At 45.3% G+C, this 21,203-nt stretch overlaps 1 protein-coding gene across 1 annotated transcript in view; it reads left to right on the plus strand.

Moving 5' to 3' along the window:
- Positions 1–21,203, plus strand: part of LOC122541262 (uncharacterized) — a 94,703-nt gene continuing 73,500 nt past the window's right edge. Inside the window, exons 1-4 of the mRNA XM_087979714.1 lie at positions 1–500; positions 822–1,082; positions 18,804–19,079; positions 19,196–19,474. Coding sequence (XP_087835840.1) covers positions 449–500; positions 822–1,082; positions 18,804–19,079; positions 19,196–19,474 — 868 coding nt within the window. The 5' untranslated portion in view covers positions 1–448. The remainder of the gene's footprint in view (positions 501–821; positions 1,083–18,803; positions 19,080–19,195; positions 19,475–21,203) is intronic.

Genomic DNA, 21,203 nt, shown 5'->3' on the forward strand with positions numbered 1-21,203 from the left:
TTCTGCTCACAGGAGTTACCAGACCTGCTGGGTAGCTCCAGCTATTTCTGTTTCTGGGCAGATTGTTGTCTGTGCCTAAGAGGTTGACAGACATGTGATAGAGGGACTTGTGATAGACTGAGTCACCTCAGCAAAGCGGTACTGTCTTAGTCACCGACTCCAGCCCCCACACCAACAAAATCTGAAAGCTGCGCCTGAGCTTCTGTCTCAGTGCTGACTGAGCCCGAGTTTGATCTCTTGGTAACTCATGACGGACGGCGACATGTCATTTTGATTGGATACCCTTTTACGAACAAACCCCCTGCTCTTCTCTGGTGCTGGGGTTTCTCTTTCAGGAAATGGTGTGTTTTCAAATTCAGCGGAAAATAGAGCGCTGATAACCTTGTTCCGGCTATTCCCCTCCGTCCTCCCCAGGCTGTTTCTCTCCCAATCCCTGTGGGTTCCCAGAATGGTGCTGATCCTTCTCTCCATCTCCCTGTGCTTTTCCCGGGTCTCTCCCGGTAAGTACAGAATTCAGCTTCCCGTTCTTATCTCTCTCTCTCTCTCTCTCTCATTTCTCCAGCCCTGGGTGTGGACTGGAAATTCACTGGGATTTTACTGGTGGTGGAAATCTGGAGGAAACGTGTCGCAAAATAGGAGATGAATTGGTATTTGCAATTGTCTCTGCAGTGTGTGTGCCTGCGCCTTTCTGTGCAGGACTGTATATCCCTCCATCTCTCTGTGTCTGTCTCTCTGGGCCCAGTGTGGTTATAGGGCTGGGATTTACTTGTTCAGCTGGTGTTGTTGTAAATGACTTGTCTCTTTAATCGTTTGTTTTACAGAGAGCAATACCATTACTACGGCATTTCTGGCAACCTCTGGCGTTGCTGAACTACCTGAGTATTTTGGTGTAACAATGATCAATGGAGTTCCAGTGACCTATTATGACAGTGAGATCAGGCGGACAGTCCCCCGGCAGCAGTGGATGATGGATTCTTTTGATGAGGAGTACTGGGAATACCTCACAAATCAAGGGAATACACTTTCGACCATGGCTAAGGAAAATCTGAACACAATAATGAAGGGGACAAACCAAACATCAGGTAAGATTATCAACTCAGATCCCCCCCCCCCCCCCCCCCCAGAGCTGTCCTGTTTAATAGGTACCAGAGAGCTGCCAGTTATACAACAGAATGGAATATGAGAATGTACCATATGTGGGTCACCCTGGCCACATTTGTTACCCATATTAAAAATAGATGTCTGGACATCCAGTATGTTCAATGAGCTCATTATAGAATCATAGAATGTTTGCAACACAGAAATAAGGCATTGAGTTTGTACGGGACATTGGTGAGGCCTCTTCAGGAGCAGTGTGTCCAGTTCTGGTCACCCTGTTAGAGGAAGGACATTATTAAGCTGGAGAGAGTTCAGAAGAAATTTTACCAGGATGCTGCTAGATATGGAAGTTTTGATTTATAGATAAAGGCTGGGACTTTTATTTTGACTGGCACTTAAGAGGTTGAGAGGTGACTTTCTAGAGGTTTATAAAGTCACGAGGGGTACAGATAATGTTAATGGGAGGTGTCTTTTCACTAGGATAGAGTATTTCCAGAGTAGAGGGCATATTTTTAAGGTGAGAAGAGAGAGATTTAAAAAAGACATGAGGGACAATTTGTTTGCATGGAGGAACAAACTACCTGAGGAAGTGGTGGATGTGGGTACAATTACAATGTTTCAAAGACACTTGGATAAGTACATGAATAGGAATGGTTTAAAGGGATATGAGCCAGGAGCAGGCAGGTGAGAGTAGTTTTTTATGGGATCATGTTCTGGCATGGACTGGTTGAACTGAAAGGTTTGTTTCCTTGCTGTAAGACACTATGACTATGATTCAGCCTGTGGAATCTAATCTGGCTCTGTATATAAGTAACTGTGCTCATTCCCACTCCTTCAACCTTCCTTGACATTGTCATGCTCCCCTTTTCTCAATGTATAAGCATCTGGCTGCCTCTTGAATGCCTCTGTTAAGTCCGTCTCCACTCTCAGGAAGCACTTTCCACACTACGAGAACACACCATTTTTAAAAGGAAAGCCTTGTATTTATATAGGGATTCTCGCAACCACTAAATATCTAAAAGCACATTGAGGCTGTATAAGTGCTTCTGAATTGTAGAACTATCGCATACTGGAAATGTGGCAGTCAGCATGTGCACAATTAACTTCCCCAGACAGAAGTGTGACCATATCAGATCACCTGTTTTTGTCATGTTAGGTAAGGGATACATTTTGGCTGGATACTGGGGCAAATAGCCCCATTTTACTTCAAAATAGAGCTTTTATACCCACACAGACAGGTGGGGTGTTGGTTTCACATTTTATTAAAGGGATGACACCTTCAGACAGCAGCGTTCCCCCAATACTCTCCTGGGAGGATCAGCCCTGAGTTGAGGCCTACAGTACAGCTTGAAGCCAAATCCTTGTGACTAAGATGCAAGAGTGTTACCAACTGAGCTGTGACGGGCACAGTTTTCGCTCAGGTTGCCAGCGGTTCCTTTGCCAGTCCCAGAAACTGGGTGACCCCTGATCTTTCACCTTTCCGTGAATGGGAACAGTTTCTCCCTGTACAATCTACCAATTCTACCCGGAAGAAGTCGAACAACTCACAGGGGTCGTGAGCTGGAAATCCAGCCTCACTTTTCCCACAGGCATTATAAGTGTGAAAATTTGAGTAAACTACAAATTGCCGAATTCTAACCAACCCTGTAACTCAGGTCATGCACACCAGGCTTTTCAATTAACAAGGAAATAACTATTAGTTACGGTCAAACTGATCTTAACCAATAGGAAGAAAGAATCATCAATTGCTAACTTAGAATTCTGTAAGTTAAACTCTCTCCCCTTTTAAAATTCCCAGACACATACAGACGCACAAAAAAAAGACCAATATTATAGGACGGGAAGACAAAAAACTGCTAGAGAAGCACAATTCCGGCACCAATCTGGAGCCTAAATAATAGTGATTGTTTTCTCTTGACTCCTTCCAGTTCTGTGCTAATGACATGAGGTTGTGGCGATACTGGTTCTCAGGCCTTTATTCATTGGTTCAGAATCTTGTGCCTCTGAAGGTTTTATTTTTTCTTTTTCCTTTTCATTCTCCACAAGAGAATTTTCAAGGAGAACAGTTTGCAGGGAAATTATAAGTGAGAATATGAGAGACAGAGAGAGATTTAGGCGTTTTCCGCTTCTCTATTGTCCATATGCAAGGCCAGAGCCTATCAAGGAGCTGTTGCGATGTTGAGCTCTCCTGAACCCACACAACTGGCCAATAGAAAAGAAATCAAATGATTGTGTCTGAGCAGAATTGTCCTGACCACACACACACACCACACCACACCACAAACGCCACACCACACACACCATATATATACCCCACACACATACACAGACCGCATCATACCCACCACACTACACACACACACACACACACCACATGCATCATACCACACCCACAACACACACTACACATACCACAACATATCCACTACACCACACACAGCACCTGTACCACACCACACCACACACACACCACACCACATGCACCACACCCACACACACACTGTACACACACACACACCACATGCACCATACCACACCCACACACACACTGTACACACCACACCACACACTGTATATACCACACCACACACACACACCACACCCACACACACCCACACACACCCATACACACCACACAGTGATGATGTGTTTAACATTCTACCAAATTGCTTGAATAAGGAAACATTACACATAAAAACCATAATGTGTTCCAGTAACGTGCTACCCATACCTCATAACACAGCTTCCTATTTTAAAGCAATTTCTTTCCCCGTCTAGTTCACAATTGAAAAAATAAAAGTGGTCTTTATAACCTTGATGAAACCCCCACTGAATCTTCTTTCTTTTACCCAAGGAGAATAACCCTTGTTTCTCCAACCTGTATGACAGAAGGAACCATTTTGTACAGTTTTTGTAAGGCCTCTCTAAACTTCCCTAAAGTGTGGTACTAGAATTGTATAGAGAGCTCCAGTTGAGACTGAACCATATTTCCTTTGTAAAGGCTCATGATAACCTTTCTTGCTGTTGTACACTTTGCCTTTATATATAACCCTGTGATTTTATCTGTCTATTTACACTGTTTCAACCTGCCCTGCTACCTTTGACAACTTATGGTTATAACACAGTGGGTGACTCTATTCTTGCATCCCTTTAGAATTGTAGCCTTTGCTTTATACTGCCTGTCCTTTATCCTTCCTGAACTCAGTGCTATAGTTTGTGCTTCTCCTTGTTGAATGTCATAGAGTCACAGAATCACAGAGATGTACAGCATGGAAACAGACTCTTCAGTCCAACCCATCCATGCTGACCAGATATCCCAACCCAATCTAGGCCCACCTGCCAGCACCCGGCCCATATCCCTCCAAACCCTTCCTATTCATATACCCATCCAAATGCCTCTTAAATGTTGCAATTGTACTAGCCTCCACCACATCCTCTGGCAGCTCATTCCATACACTTACCACCCTCTGCGTGAAAAAGTTGCACCTTAGGTCTCTTTTATATCTTTCCCCTCTCACCCTAAACCTATGCCCTCTAGTTCTGGACTCCCCTACTCCAGGGAAAAAACTTTGTCTAATCATCCTATCCATGCCCCTCGTAATTTTGTAAGGTCACCCCTCAGCCTCCAACCCTCCAGGGAAAACAGCCCCAGCCTGTTCAGCCTCTCTCTGTTGCTCTGTGCCTCCAAACCTGGCCACATCCTTGTAGATCTTTTCTGAACCTTTTCAAGTTTCACAACATCTTTCCGATAGGAAGGAGACCAGAATTGCACACAATATTCCAACAGTGGCCTAACCAATGTCCTGTACAGCTGCAACATGACCTCCCAACTCCTGTACTCAATGCTCTGACCAATAAAGGAAAGCATACCAATCACCTTCTTCACTATCCTATCTACCTGCGACTCCACTTTCAAAGAGCTATGAACCTGGACTCCAAGGTCTCTTTGTTCATCTGCTACTTATCTGACCACTCATTAATCTATGTCCTCTTAAAGTTTAACAATATCAGTCCTGCAGTTGACAATAAATCCATATTTTAGTTCACCTGCATGCTTTGAGATTGTATTCTGGATTAGTGGTGCTGGAAGAGCACAGCAGTTCAGGCAGCATCCAAGGAGCAGTAAAATCGACGTTTCGGGCAAAAACCCTTCATCAGGAATACAGGAGAGATTGTACCCTATCTATCCATGTCTATATCATGATTACTGCTCAACAAAAGCAATGCTTCATTCCCTGGGAAATTCCTGTATACATATAATTGGTTCCATTCTTATAAACAACCGTTAATCACTACCCTGTTCCTTGTCACTCGGCAAGTTCCTATCAATGCTGCAACTGTCCTTTTTATTCCATTACCTTTGACATTGCTGACAAGCCTGTTATTGGCACTTTATCAAATATCATTTGGAGGTTCATGTACAACTCATTACGCTCATCAACCTGCCATGTTGGTGTATTTAGTTCCCAGGATTTGGAATGATACGCTTTAACTTTGGAAAGCTGCACACTCTTGTGTTTGGTAATGCAGGGTTCTATGTGTCGAGGGTATTACTTGCTCAGGGTGATTCGTTTGGTCACATTGATTGTGAGCAGCACCTCCAGGTGGAACAACAGGAAATGGCAGGAATATGGTGGACTGAGTTTTCTCATATTTTGGCTAAATGTCAGTTTTTGGAGGCTTTATTAGGGATTTACCTCCACGAGCAATGGTAACTTTGTCATATGAAACTGGAGCCAGGGGCTGTTTGATTTGTTTTTTTTTCATTTGTGTATTGAATTCTGCATTTCAAACGACTCCCAATAACTCTCGCATTCCCTTGCCCAAAAGGAATCTATTGACTCAGTCTTAAAAATATATAATCACTCCGCTTCCTCCATCTTCTGATGCCAGGAGTTCCAGAGTTTCCCAATCCTTGGAGAGAAACAAAATTCTCCTCTTCTCTGTCCTGAAAGAGGGAGACCTCATTTTAAAGCCGTGCCCTTCATTCTAGACTCACCGCTAAGAGAAAATCCTTTGCACATCCACTTTCTCAACAGTATTCAAGATCTTACACACTTCGGTCAAGTAGCCCCTCACTCTTCTAGACTCCAGAGTTGGAGAGTGTGGTGCTGGAAAAGCACAGCCAGTCAGGCAGCATCCGAGGAGCAGGAGAGTCGACGTTTTGGGCATGAGCTCTACATCAGGAATGATGGGGGGGAGTGGGGCTGGAGGTGGGAAGGAGGCTGAGAGATAAATAGGAGAGCGGGGTGGGGCTGGGGGTAAGAGAGCTTGGAAGGTGGTAGGTAGATGAAGGTGATGGTGATAGGTCAGAGTGGAGGGTGGAGTGGAAAGGTGGGAAGGGAGATGGACAGGTGGGACAGTTCAAGAGGACGGTGCTGAGTTGGAAGGGTGGATCTGGGACAAGGTGGGGGGAAGGGGAGATGAGGAAACTGGTGAAATCCACATTGATCTGGTGTGGTTGGAGGATCCCAAGGCGGAGGATGAGGCGTTCTTCCTCCATGCGTCGGGTGGCTCGAATCCTGCTCCCACATGCTCTTGCACTCAGTAGTGGCGGTAATGGTTAGCAGGACTGAGACTGTCTTGTGGTTACATCGCCAAGGCCATATTTAAACTGAGGCTGTGCGCCCTTTCAAATGCTATAGGCCAACTATTATCCGTCACAGTTTGTGCCATCACCCAGTTTCTAAAGGAGGTGTCTGAGAGACCCAAGCTAGCATACTGCTTTAGCTATCGACACCTGGAGGCCCTGCTGGTGGACAGGAGGGTCATCGTCTTTCTCCAGGGCTGCTAGAGGAGACCACAGGGTATGCTGCCTGAACTCCTGTGCTCTTCCAGCACCATTGATCCAGAGGAGACCACAGTACCAGGCCCTGCTCTGAGGTTACTGTCTGGGTCAGTGGCACATCCATGATCCAGAGGAACACACAGCAATGTTTCAAGAAAGTCTGACGCCTTCTGCACTGCAAAGCTAAGTGCTGCCATATTCTCTTTGCTGTCTCACACCCATTCTAACTCCGCCACTGCACCCACCTCCCACCAACGCTCATGCCCTTACACTCTCACTATTGCATGCGGCAATTCCACTCAAAGGCTGTGACCCAGCCCATCCCCGCAACTTACCGGCCCTGTTTTGCTCTCTGTTTCCTACTCACACATCTTGTGAGCTTTCCTCATCCCTAACCAACAGCCACTTTCAGCTCACTCAGTCCCTCCCTTTGTATTGTTTTGGGAGGAATCACCACGACGGGTCATGGAGAGGCCAATGTTTGTCTTGTCAGCCCCCTCATGTGGGAAGGATGAGAGACCGTGAATGCTTGTGGGCTGATGTTGATCTCAGCATGTCCTAGCGGACAACAAGACCCACCATGCTGTGCTCCCATCAAACTCTGCACTAAATGTCCGCTTAGCTTGCTCAAGCTTTGACCACAGTCGTGCAATCCCCTCGCTTACCTTCTGCAGGCTCGAGCTGTACCTTCCGGTAACTCTCCCCTTTCTCCTCCCCCTCCGAGGGAGAAGCCACTGATCCCTCACAGGATAAGGCTGTCTTCAGCAGCCTCTGACAGGTCATGTACCAAGACCCCAGTGGGTGTGTAGGCTAACGTTCAGTGAGGAACACATCACTGACCCAGCCCAGGCTGCTGGCACTTGGAGGCCGACCAGGGCCCAGGACCCTGCTCAGCTCCAGGCAAGAGGGAAGCCCATTACAACTTTGTGCAAATCCATAACCAGACAAAGGAGCAGCAAGCAGGTGTCACTTCATAAACTGGGTGCAGTGCCAGCTCTGGCATATGTGTCTGACTGTCTCCATGGACAGATGGGCGACTGTGATTGAGATTGAGATTTATTGTCACATCTATATAAAAATACAGTAAAAGGTGTTTGAAACATAGTGTCACCACACTCAGCGCCATTTGAAACACTCAATATAACGCAATGTTTTACTGCAATAGAGTTGGTCTTTCTCTTCTTCTCATTGCTGCTTGGCGAGAGTCTGTGAAACAAGCCCCAGGGTCTCTATAACGGGCTCCAGGACTCTGCTGTTGCCACTCCTGTGACCGCAGTGTCTGAGCTGGGTCTGGATATGTGTAGGGACCCATACCCCCTGTTCCCATCCAACTCTCCTCCAGATGTGTAGGGACCCACACCCCCTTCTCCAGACGTGCAGGGTGCGATACACCCCTGTCCCCCATCCCATGCTCATCCAGGTGTGCAGGGTCTGATATCCCCCACCCAGCATCCAACCCTCCTCCCGATATGCAGGGTCCCAGACATCCTGTCCACCATCCAACCCTCCTCCAGATGTGCAGGGTCCCATACCTCCTGTTCTCCATCCAACCTTCCTCCAGATATGCAGGATCCCATACGTCCTATTCCTCATCTAACCCTCCTCCAGATGCTGTTGCCAACCTGCCATCTGTTTGTGCTCTTTCAGGCCCCAAGCCTAGGTGCAGGCCTGGAACCTTGGCCTAGCCTGCAAGTCTGGTCCAGGGGGAGTCAGCCCAGGACCTGCTCCCCTGTCTTGCCGGGAGACCCCCTGGTTGGGTTGGAGCTGTGTCCAGTTCATCCTGGTGTTGCTGGTGCTGGAGACCTCCTCCTTCATCCGTCACTCCCCAGGCTCGGCAGAAAACAAAGACAAAAAGCAAAAGAGCAAAGGTTTAAAAAAAAAAGAAAAGAAGGAGAAAGAAAGCTGATGGGCCCCCGGCTCAGCCCTCCTACCATGCCGCTACCTTGAAGTCAAGTAGAACATTCAGTGGCTACAGAAACTGATACAGACCTGTACTCCAATATAGTCGCCATTGGTGCCCAGTATCAACAGCAAGGCAAGAGTGTGCAAGGGATTTTGACCTTACTCCAGGAGTTCCTTTCTGTCAAGGAGACAGGGTAATGCTGTCTGGCACCCACTTGTAGGAGGAAGCCCATTCGATCTTAGTGTGGCTGGGAGCTCCAGCCACAAACACCTCTCCCTTCCCCATCAGGGTGGTCCACCTAAACCTTCACAGCCAACAGAGTCCCCGATAGGCCAATCTCCCTGCACCCAGCTGTGGACCCCAGGACTACACCTTGACTTAGTGAGAGGGCACAGGATGGTACAGCGACACTTCACTTGTAAGTAAAATCTCACATTTATAAAAATGTGACTTGGCCATGCTAAATTACCCATACTGTTCAGGGATGTGTAAGCTCGGTGCATTAGTCAGGGGAAATCTCTCGTACTCAGGGTAGGGGAATGGGTCTGGGTGAGATACTCTTTGGAGGGTCAGTGTGGACCTGTTGGGCCGAAGGGTCTGTTGCCAGACTGCAGAGATTCTAATTCTAATTCTCATTCTAATTTCTCTCATTCGAAAATGTTGCATTTCAAATCATTACCTGTCTGATAATTGTCGTTGTAACGCAGCTACAGGAATAAAGCAACACACAATGTTAGAATTTTGAAGGAATGTTCATTTTTCCCTGAATGAGGGAGCATCTGATATTGTAAAGTCAAATAGTCCTTACTGCCAACGTTTATTACACAAAGCGAAGAAAGAACCAACATAAAGCAGCAGTTGCTTTTGAGACTAAACAAGGTCTACTTGCCTTTTGAGGGCAGCAACAAATTGACAATCAGTGAATCGCGACTTGATCTAACACTTGGAATCGGCTGCCAGTTAACTTTTAGCTCACTGTGTCCGATGCTGCTCTATCATGCAAATGGTGATGTTCTTCCTACTCAATGTCCTCATCTTCCTCCTGGGAAGAACGCTGTTGCACTCACAACTGTTAGAAACAAACTTAATAAAATTTAGACGAGACCACCAAAACTGGAAACAAGACAATTTATTACGAACTTGCAAGTAAGGGCATCAATTGCAGAAGCAAATGAGCAAAGAGAATTCAAAGTACGACACAGTTATACCTTTGAATTGCGTGAGGTCATCTCTCCCGATTCCTACATTACCCCATCTTTCTTAGTATTCTGCCATTGCTCAGCTGTGCTCCACCCTTATTGCCCCCTTCTCTCGAAGTTGGCAACCTTTCTCCCTGTAAGTGCTGACACAAGGCTAAACATGTATCTTGATGTTCCTTCTTCACTTTACTTGTCCATAGGTACATTCCATTCCTGAACATACGTTTTAACAATGTATCTTTTAGTGCTTAGTCTATCCGTTTCAGCTATCTCAACTATTTTGCTGAGACTATTATTTCAAATGTTATGAAGAAATTCTGCAGTAAAGTTAGTATTCAATTATCCACTATTATACATTAAGGATTAAGAAACATTTCCCTAATGCTTGCTTAACTAATATTTTTCTTGTACCTCTTTCCTGCACATGCACACTCTTGCTTTTCTATATCTGCAAAACCAACACACTTCCCCATTTCTTACAACTCCCCCATTTCTTTTCTTTAACCATTTGTTGTTTTTGCAATTTTATTTTCTGCCCTCTTTTCACCCTATAGTGCAGGGGTTCACAATCTAGCCATTTCTGTCCTTCTAAGTCTGTCTTTTTCAAACTCTAGGAGTAATCTTTCTTGCGCTTGTGCTATTGTCATGACCATTATTGATTGTTGTCCTCCCAAAGACATTACCAGCTTAGTCATTATCCACTTTAACACATTAAACCCTATCAATAGACCTACTATTATTAGTAATACATAAATGCCTAAATTAACTAACCATTTTCCCCAACCAGTCAGTCTCCGGTCACCCCATCCCCATCCTTCATCTTTTCGGAGTTCATCCCCAATTTCTCTTATATTGCTTATCTTTTTCTTTACTATTTCTGCCTTATCTTCCACTATGGAAGAGATGTCTGGGATGAAGGTGCAACATTCCTTACCAATCAGAGCACAGGTTCCCCCTTTTTCGGGCAAAAGATAGTCTAAAGCCATTCGATTCTGTAAAACTGTTAGTCTTGTGGCAATCATTTCAGTGGTTATGGCCGATATTTGGGATTGAGTTTCTCCCATTGCGCCAGTAATTAAATTTTCAAGGGCAGCCGCCAGTTTCTGTATTTCCACCCCTGCCCTTGTAGTGCCGCAGTTTGGGAATAGTGTCCACAGCAGATGGTCTCCTTCAGAGACCTCTCGGGTCTTACGTCTTATCCCCCCCTTCCTTTCTCAGGTTGGGCTCATGTTTTTCTATTCCCAGGTGAGGGACTATATAAGCGAGGTAAAGCAGCCACTCCAGCCTTTCTAGTCTTGAGGCAGTGTTTTCACGCGAATGTATTTTTCCCCGGGAATAAATGGGTAGGCCTTCAGACCGCATACCCAATATGTTCCGTTTAATATTCGAGGAGTGGTCGTGGCTGTAGCTTAGTTGGTGTAGACACAAGATGATCTTCCTAATTGGAAGGGTGCGGCGTCATTCTGATTACAGAAACAGGTGGTATTCACTGCTCCTTTCGGTGGGGAAACTCTAAGGCTATCGATAACACCCTGGGTTTTCGGGGCTGGTCTAGGGAACCATCCCACAAAGTTATATTCACCCCTGTCAGATTTCCACTTTGTATCATTTGAGCCTGAGTCAAATTGTTGTACATCGTACACTTCTCTTTTGGTGAGCGGTATTACCGAGGTGGGGATTCCAGATTCACCATGGTGTGGGACCTCTGCACAGACCCAACAGTCGGCAAGTCCCTCTTGTTTAGCATAGTTTTGGCACAGTGTAGTGCCCGCTTCCTTGAACAGTCAGTACTACTAACATCACAATACTATACCAGTACCCGCCCATCTCTGACCCCTGCCTACCATTCTGTCTTAATCTTTTAGGTGCCAGGGAGAGGTGAGTCCACGCAGCCCTTACAATTAATAACAATAGATATCATCAAACATTAAGAGTCTTTTGTCTCAGTTCATTCCTTCTTTCTCAGCTTAATTTTCAGAGGGCTGTCTGTAGGACGGGCGTGCCACTCCGCCAATGGGGCGTTCACAGGACCTTTAACGTGAGTGTGATGACTCCACCCTTTCTCAGCAGTCCGGATAGCTGTCTCAGTAGTCAGGAGGGTTAGGAATGGTCCCTCCCAGCTCAGGTGGAGTTTGGTATCTTTCCAGGTCTTGATCAGGACCCAATCACCCGGTTGTCGAACTCAAGTGGAGGTATCTGGGTCAACAGACCCTTCTTCCTAAGGACAGACAAAGAAGAGCCGAGCGCCACAATATAGTTCTTTAAAAACTTATCATTGAACTCTACAGTTGGTAATTCCCCTCTTCCACCCAAGAAAGGTAATCCAAACATCATCTCATAAGGAGAGAGGCCTATATCACGTCTAGGCGCAGTCCTAATGCGTAGCAATGCGTTAGGTAAACATTTTGTCCATGGTAATCGAGTCTCCAGGACTAGCCTAGACAATTGCTTCTTTAAGGTTTGATTCATTCGTTCCACCCGTCCAGAGGAAGGTTGGTGTCAAGGGGTGTGGAATTCCCAAGAGATCTCTAATCCCGCCATTACTTCTTGTAGGATCTTAGAGGTAAAATGGCTACCTTGGTCTGAATCTATACTTTCCACCACTCCATATCGAGGGATTATATGTTCTAAAAGAGTTTTCACTACTCCCTTCGAGGTAGCTGAGGACATTGGAAATGCCTCCACCCACCCAGTTAGGACTAATAAGTACTTTTGTTTCCCTACTGGGGGTAGTTTGGTGTAATCCACCTGTATTCTTTGGAAGGGTCTCACCCCTGGGTTTCTTCCTCCTCTTGGAGCCCCCTCTCATTACTTTCTTATTAATCTTTTGGCAAGTTGTACACCCATTGGCATATCTGTTTTGCCAATGTATATAATCCCTTACATCCATGTTTCCTTACGACTAAATCACATCACTCCCCAGTGACTCCCCTGATGTAGGACAGCTATAATCTCTTGCATCATCATTTTATTCAACATTTCCCTCCCATCGGGTAACATCCAGTGCCCATCTGCTGTCTTTGCAGCTCCTAAATCTTTTAGTCCCTTTTCCTCCTTTGCAGTAAACAACGGGGTACCCTGGAGATCTGGAATTGTAGGTATTAGGGAGGAGATCACTGCTCCCTCATCGGCCAGTCTATTTCCCCTTGTTTCCGGTTCATTCCCCTTCTGATGTCCGTTTATATGAACTATTGCTATTTCTCTCGGGAGTAAAAGGATTCCAGCGCTTGTTTTATCAATTCCTCATGAGCTAGTTCTTTTCCTCTGCTATTTATCAGTCCTCTTTCCTGCCAAATCCCTCCAAAGGTATGTACCACTCCAAACGCACACCTGGAGTCGGTACACACCGCTCCTCCCCTGCCCTCCAAGGTTCCGAGAGCTCCCCCCAGGGCACAGAGCCCACAAGCCCGGGCCGACCAGCCGTCAGGCAGTCTTTCAGCCTCGATAACGCTTCCCTCTATCCCGTCTACTACAGCATATCCATAATGCCTTTTACCCTCAATCACTGGGAGGACCCATCGATAAACAACTGAGCTCCCGCATGCAACGGTACCTCTCTTAAGTTCATCAGTACTTTAGTCTGATATTCAGTAATGTCAAGGCAGTCATGTTCTGGATTGCCAAGGGCCACCCCCCTCTCCCCACCACAGAAATGCAGCTGGATTCAAGCAACTGTCTGTGACTAACACAAGGTCATCCTGTTCTATTAAAATTGTCTCATATTTCAAGATCCGAGAGTCTGTGAGCCATTGTCCTGCTTTCTGATTTAGTATGGTCCGTACCTGATGTGGGGGGCTGGCTATTAAGGCTCCCCCAAAAGTAAGTTTCCAACTCTCCCCTACCAATAAGGCTGTTGCTGTCACTGCCTGCACACACTCTGGCCAGTAATGTAGCTTTCCATTCTTGAATTAACAATGACTTAATGCAGTCATGTTTTAAATTAACCATGAATCAATATGACAGGTCACTGAGAATGTGTGAAGGAATCCTGCCAATTAATATTGATTCAGGCTAGCACAATTGATTTATTATAAATATGAATTATTAATTATATATATTATATAATTCAGGGTGGAAACGTAACAAATGACCAAAACATTTTTTAAAACTGTAACTGTGCAGTTCTGTTTGTTTACCAATCACTTGTGCCTTCTCATTCTGTTTCTGTCATTGTTTTGCTCGAGCACATTCATTTTTAAGAACCTGAACAGATTCCATTGCACCATTTGCAGTTAATTCAATCCCCAATTTGGTGGCAGTATTTTGTCATGAGCACAAAACTGATTCTTCGTGCCTCTCATCACAAAACTGTCACCATAATCCAATTAACTCTTTCGTTCCCACTCCCTTGGGCTTAAAATTTAAGAATGACCTTGCTGCCCCCGTATCGACTTGGAAAACTACGTCCTCTTTGTAAGGTCCCACCTTTAAATTTATCAAGGGTTCCTGGTGGGTCCCCGGGGGCAGGATCTCCTGACATCCCTATTTTTCATCAAGGTTCATAAACGGTACTGCCTTTACGTCCTTTTTCGGATCTGGACACTCTCCCTTAAAGTGACCCGTCCTTCCACAGTAATAACACCCCACCTGTGGGGATTTCCACTTTGACCCTTGTTCCTATCCACCAGACCCCTCCACATCTCCTCCCCGATCCCTTCTCCTCCCTTTATGTTCAACATGCTGCCCACCACCATTCCGGTTTCCTTCTCCTTTTAGTTTTGTCCTTTTCTTTATTACCTCATCAACCGTGGGCTAGCATTATTTTTGCCTTTTTGTTTCTGCTTCTCATGTTACGTTGCCAGATCAATTGCTGACTCGATTTAACCAACTGAACAGCTTTAGGGCCACGTCATGGCCATTCCTCATCACGCAATGTTTGTTTAGACCTTGATTTTTAAAAAATAAATATTGCAATATTTCTTGCTCCCTGTAATCTCAAATACAATTTATCAATTTATGCTTGCTTTTCTTTAAAGCCTGTTCCTAACTATACATTTTGGAATCTTACTTGTAAATATATATTTATATATTATAAATTCATTTATTCAGTGTTTAATATTCAAAATGTGAAATGCATACAGCTCCCAACCTTGAAATCCACCACAACTACCCGGTTTTAGTCCCCTGATTCAAATCCAAAACTAGTCCTCCCAAGTAGTCCCGACCAGCCACTGCTCAACTACCATGCTATAGGTCGTTAAAAAAAAACTTCTAATGCATGAATAATGGCCGAACACTCAATCACCAACAAACAAATGTGCATTCAAACTGAATCACAAAGGGTTAAACTTTCTACCAGCTGTACAGCTCTTTTCTCTCTCTCTCTCTCTCTCACTCACACACAGACACCGTATCTCACAGACACTTTGAGCTTCCCACAACGACTCCTCTCGGGTTTGAATATATTTTTGGATGTCTGGCTATAAGTTAGTTACGAAGTGTACCCTCAGTAGCCCTTCTGACACGAAGTTCCTCCTGACTGTAAGGCTGTTTTCAATTGACATTTTATCTTTTTTTTTATCATTTCCTCATGTCTGAGGATTGTACTTCCAATCTCTTAACATTTTTCCTAAAGGACTGTCCGTTGGGATGTGGTCCTCGGACGTCCCTCTCATGTCTCCTTCGACACTTAAAAAACTAATACTTGGCCGTTTCTTTATGTAATTTAATTAACCTTACTGAGGTGCAGTGTCACCTTCTTCCACACCCAGGGGAAGCTGACATTGACCATGACAGAGCTCAGCTGCACAAACAAAACACACTTGACAGAACCTCATTGAAGAGACTGGTTGCAGCAGACCATTGTGGACTGGAACATTTTTCGGTCATGATACCAAAACCTGGTTGGTACTGTGGGATGTAATTCAGCCTCTGTTGGGCTTCATTTCAGTTTTGGTAAATAAAAGGTCACGTTTGTGGTTGGAAATATCTGCTTGCTTGCCTCTCTGTGATGTATCCCCACTGGACAATGGCAAGTTGCATTAGGGTCAATGTAATACTGCCTTAGAGGGTGTTCAGCCAGGACTCTGCCAAGGACAGGTCCAGTGTGGTGGTTAAACAGTGACTGAGGTGAGAGAATGGAATTGTATGTGTGATGTAAATAATGTCAGCTGTGTGCTATGGGGAATATGCCTTTTTGGCTACTGTGCCATTAGGTTGCCAATGATGGGCAGCAGCAGATTGCCAATATTTGTTCAGGTGCACAGTGCCCTTTCAAAGATGGCACAGACACAAGGGTTTTATTAATGTATGAGTACATAGTGTATCCATTATTGCAAGGCACAGCTCACAGGTATTTATTCACATCATACTGAACCCATGTCAGGTATAGACAGGATAGAGCGAATGAACCCTTAGGAGAGTATAAAGGCAGTAGGAGTATACTTAAGAGTGAAATCAGGAGGGCAAAACGGAGACATGAGATAGCTTTGGCAAATAGGGTTAAGGAGGATCCAAAGGGTTTTTACAAATACATTAAGGACAAAAGGGTAACGAGGGAGAGAATAGGGCCCCTCAAAGATCAGTAAGGTGGCCTTTGTGTGGAGCCGCATGAGATGGGGGAGAAACTAAATGAGTATTTTGCATCAGTATTTACTGTGGGAAAGGATATGGAAGATATAGAATGTAGGGAAACATGTTGAAAATGTCCATATTACAGAGGAGGAAGTGCTGGACGTCTTGAAACACATAAAAGTGGATAAATCCCCAGAACCTGATCAAGTGTACCCTAGAACTCTGTGGGAAGCTAGGGAAGTGATTGCTGGGCTCTTTGCTGAGATATTTGTATCATCAATAGTCACTGGTGAGGTGCCAGAAGACTGGAGGTTGGCAAACGTGGTGCCACTGTTTAAGAAGGGTGGTAAGGACAAGCCAGGGAACTATAGACCAGTGAGCCTGACCTCGGTGGTGGGCAAGTTGTTGGAGGGAATCCTGAGGGACAGGATGTACATGTATTTGAAAAGGCAAGGACTGATTAGGGATAGTCAACATGGCTTTTTGAAGAAGTAACAAAGAGGATTGATGAGGGCAGAACGATTGACATGATCTATATGGACATCAGTAAGGCGTTTGACAAGGTTCCCCATGGGAGACTGATTAGCAAGGTTAGATCTCATGGAATATAGGGAGAACTAGCCATTTGGATACAGTATTGGCTCAAAGGTAGAAGACAGAGGGTGGTGGTGCAGGGTTGTTTTTCAGACTGGAGCCCTGTGACCAGTGGAGTACCACAAGGATCAGTGCTGCGTCCTCTACTTTTCATCATTTATATAAATGTTTTGGATGTGAGCATAAGAGGTACAGTTAGTAAGTTTGCAGATGACACCAAAATTGGAGGTGTAGTGGACAGCAAAGAGGATGACCTCAGATTACAACAGGATTTGGACCAGATGAGCCAATGGGCTGAGGAGTGGCAGATGGAGTTTAATTCAGATAAATGTGAGGTGCTGCATTTTGGGAAAGCAAATCTTAGCAGGACTTATACACTTAATGGTTAGGTCCTCAAGAGTGTTGCTGAACAAAGAGACCTTGGGGTACAGGTTCATAGCTCCTTGAAAGTGGAGTCGCAGGTAGATAGGATAATGAAGAAGACGTTTGGTATGCTTTCCTTTATTGGTCAGAGTATTGAGTACAGGAGTTGCAAGGTCATGTTGCGGCTGTACAGGACATTGGTTAGGCCACTGTTGGAATATAGCATGCAATTCTGGTCTCCTTCCTATCGGAAAGCTGTTGTGAAACTTGAAAAGGTTCAGAAACAATTTACAAGATGTTATCAAGGTTGGAGGGTTTGAGCTATAGAGGGAGGCTGAACAGGTTGGGGCTGTTTTCCCTGGAGCATCGGAGGCTGAGGGGTGACCCCAGGTGACCTCACCGGGGCGGCACGGTGACTCAGAGCACCAGAGACCCAGGTTCAATTTCAGCCTCTGGTAACAGTCTGTGTGGAGTTTGCACATTCTCCCCGTGTCTGCATGGGTTTCCTCTGAGTACTCCTGTTTCCTCCCACAGTCCAAAGATGTGCAGGTTAGGGGAATTGGCCATGCTCAATTACCACTAGTGTTAGGTGGATTAGTCAGGGGTAAATGTAGGGGAATGGGTCTGGGCGGGTTGCTCTTCAGAGGGTCGGTGTGGACTTGTTCGGCCGAAGGGCCTATTCCCACATGTAGGGAATCTAATCTAATGTTATAGAAGTTTATAAAAGCATGAGGGGCATGGATAGGATAAATAAACAAAGCCTTTTCCCTGGGGTGGGGGAATCCAGAACTTGAGGGCGTAGGTTTAGGGTGAGAGGGGAAAGATATGAAAGGGAGCTAAGGGGCAACTTTTTCATACAGAGGCGGGTACGTATGGAATAAGCTGCCAGAGGAAGTGTTTGAGGCTGGTACAATTGCAACATTTAAAAGGGCTCTGATGGGTATATGAATAGGAAGGGTTTGGAGGGATATGGGCCAAGTGCTGGCAGGTGGGACTAGATTGGGTTGGGATATCTGGTTGGCATGGATGGGTTGGACCGAAGGGTCTGTTTCTGTGCTGTACATCTCTGTGACTCTATGAGTCAGAGAGACCCATTGTTGTAATACTGAACATAGAGAAACTTATTGTTGTAAATCTGAGCCCGCAGAGTATAATAAAGTGCCCACTGTGGGATCTAAGACTGTAATACCAAGTTCACAGAGGGTGTTACTAATGTAATGATGGGTGCAAATGTGTGTCAGGGAGTATAATTCTGAGCCATCAGAGAAATTTACTCTAATACTGAACCCATTGAGTACCTTTCTCCCATGAAAATTTGATTTATTTCCCTGTTTATCTTTGACAGGAATGCACATTTTGCAATGGATAAGGAATGTTGAGCTGTCTGAAGATGGCTCCATTAAGAGAACAATGAGTGTTGCCTTTGATGGAAAGGACTACATTAGTTTGGAGTCAGACAGAATGCGATGGGTCGCATCACATCACAACGCAGTGAAGACTAAACAGAAATGGGATTCTGATGAATCCTGGAACAAGTTTTGGAAATGGCTGATGGAAGTTGAACTTGTTGAACGTTTAAAATCACGCTTAAGCATTGGAAAGGAATATCTTAAAAGGAAAGGTGTGTAGTTCAGTTTTGTTCCATGTTCCGATCTAACCTCACTGATCTATGAAACCGCTCTCCCATTCCATTCAGTGTCTGTCTGTTGTTTGTGTTTTCACCCTTTCCCATCACAGTTCAGCCTGAAGTGTTCATCTCCAGGAGGGAGCCCAATGGTCAGGACAAGTCGCTCACTCTCTCCTGCCTGGTCACTGGGTTTTATCCTGCAGACATCGAGGTGACCTGGCTAAGGAATGGAGAGGTCATGTCTGAGACCCAATCCTCGGGGGTACGACCGAACCACGATGGGACCCATCAGATCCAGAAAGAGATTGAGATCAGTGCTGGGGATGAGGATCAATACTCCTGTCACATTGACCACAGCAGCCTGGCAGAGGCCCAGCTCTATCAGTGGGGTAAGGGACACTGCACTGGAAATGTGGGGCAGCACGAGTGTGAGAGTACATGCTTGACTGAGAAGGGAAAGTGAATGAGATACAGGCTGCAGTTACTAATCCCAAGACACTGGCGAGTTCCTTGTTCTATGTACGGCCCTTCAGAAGAATTTTGAATCTTTGGAATTGTGTCCCCTATAAGGCTGTGAATGTTCCACTGCTGAATATATTTATGTCTGAGGTGGACAGAGTTTGGTGTCTCAGGGAACGAAGGGATCTGGGGAATAAGCAGGAAAGTGGGGTTAAGGCATGAAATGACCCAAGTTTGTATTGAAAGGTAGAGTGAGCAGATCTGGCTACTCCTGCTTCTACTTATCCTCATGAGAGAATGTAAACACAGAATTCAGGGAGAGCCTGAGGTTAAATCTCTGACATGTTGCTGAACTAGAATCGAATACCTTGAGAATTTAGGTTTTCTAAACAATCAGACAAGAAAAGAAAGCTCGGTTCTTAAAGTTGGATCTAGTTATGGAAGTAAATACTGATGTTTATAAATATGGCTGAGCCCATTTAAATGATAAGAGGAACACAGGAAAAGTGTATCCTCGACATGCAGATCTCATACTCATTTTCTTAAATCCTTTCGGAAGAGTGACATTGCTGATGAGATCAAGTGAAGCGATCGGTTGTATTTGATATCAGGACACTATGACAGCAGGTTCGGAAACACTCACTGCCTCATCCACCTGACTCTCACTGTGTCTCTCAATGCACACTTGTTACCCTCCTACCCCATCACCATGGGAGATGATGGCCTGTTACTAGCACTGGATTGTGACTCCAGAAACCCAGGTAATTTTCTGAGGACCCGGGTTTGAATCCTGCCATGGTAGATGGTGGAATTTGAATTTAGTTCAAAATCTGAAATTAGGAGATTGATGATGACCATGAAAAACCTATCTGGTTCACTAATACCTTTTTGGGAAGGAAATCTGCCATCGTTACCTGGCCTAGACTACACGTGACTCCAGACCCACAGCAATGCAGTTGACTTGCACTGCCCTTTTGGAAAGACAATAAATGCTGGCCTATCTAGCAATTCCCTCATCCCATGGATGAATATAAAAACAACCCTACCATCCCATCACGAACCCCATTATCTTATCATCATATTCATTTCTTTATCACCCTCTATCCCATTACCACCTCTACTTGCCTCTCATCACCCCCATGAGCCCCTCCGCTCCCAATATCATATCACTACTTCCCATTATCCCAACGGTATTCTGCACAGACCTCCTGTATTTTCTTTATTCTTCCATCGGGTTATTGGTGTCACGGACATTTGTTGACTCCCCCCTAACTGCCTTGAGAAGGTGCAGTGAGCTTCCTCCTCGAACTGCTGTAGCCCCTGTGGTTTCGGAGCAGCCACAGTGCAGTTAGAAAGGGAATTCTAGGAGCTTGATGAAGTCATGGTGACTGTGTATGTCTTAGAGGGCACGCTTGTAGGTGGTGGTGTTCTCATTGGGTCTGCTGCTCTTGTCCTTCTAGGTAGCAGAAGTCATGTATTTGGAATGGTTGTCAAGTTGCTGCATTGCATAATATTTATTTGTACCCACTGCAGCTCTGCTGTATAGGTAATGGAGAGAGCGAAAGTTGAAGGGGGTGGATGGGATACCAATCAAGCTGACCGGTCTGTCAGGAATGGTGTTGAGATGCCTCAGTGTTATTGAAGCTGCACTCATCCAAG

This window comes from Chiloscyllium plagiosum, unplaced genomic scaffold (genome assembly GCF_037043375.1).
Source record: "Chiloscyllium plagiosum isolate Xiang-an unplaced genomic scaffold, Cpla_swu_hap1 HiC_scaffold_35, whole genome shotgun sequence".
NCBI lineage: Eukaryota > Metazoa > Chordata > Chondrichthyes > Orectolobiformes > Hemiscylliidae > Chiloscyllium > Chiloscyllium plagiosum.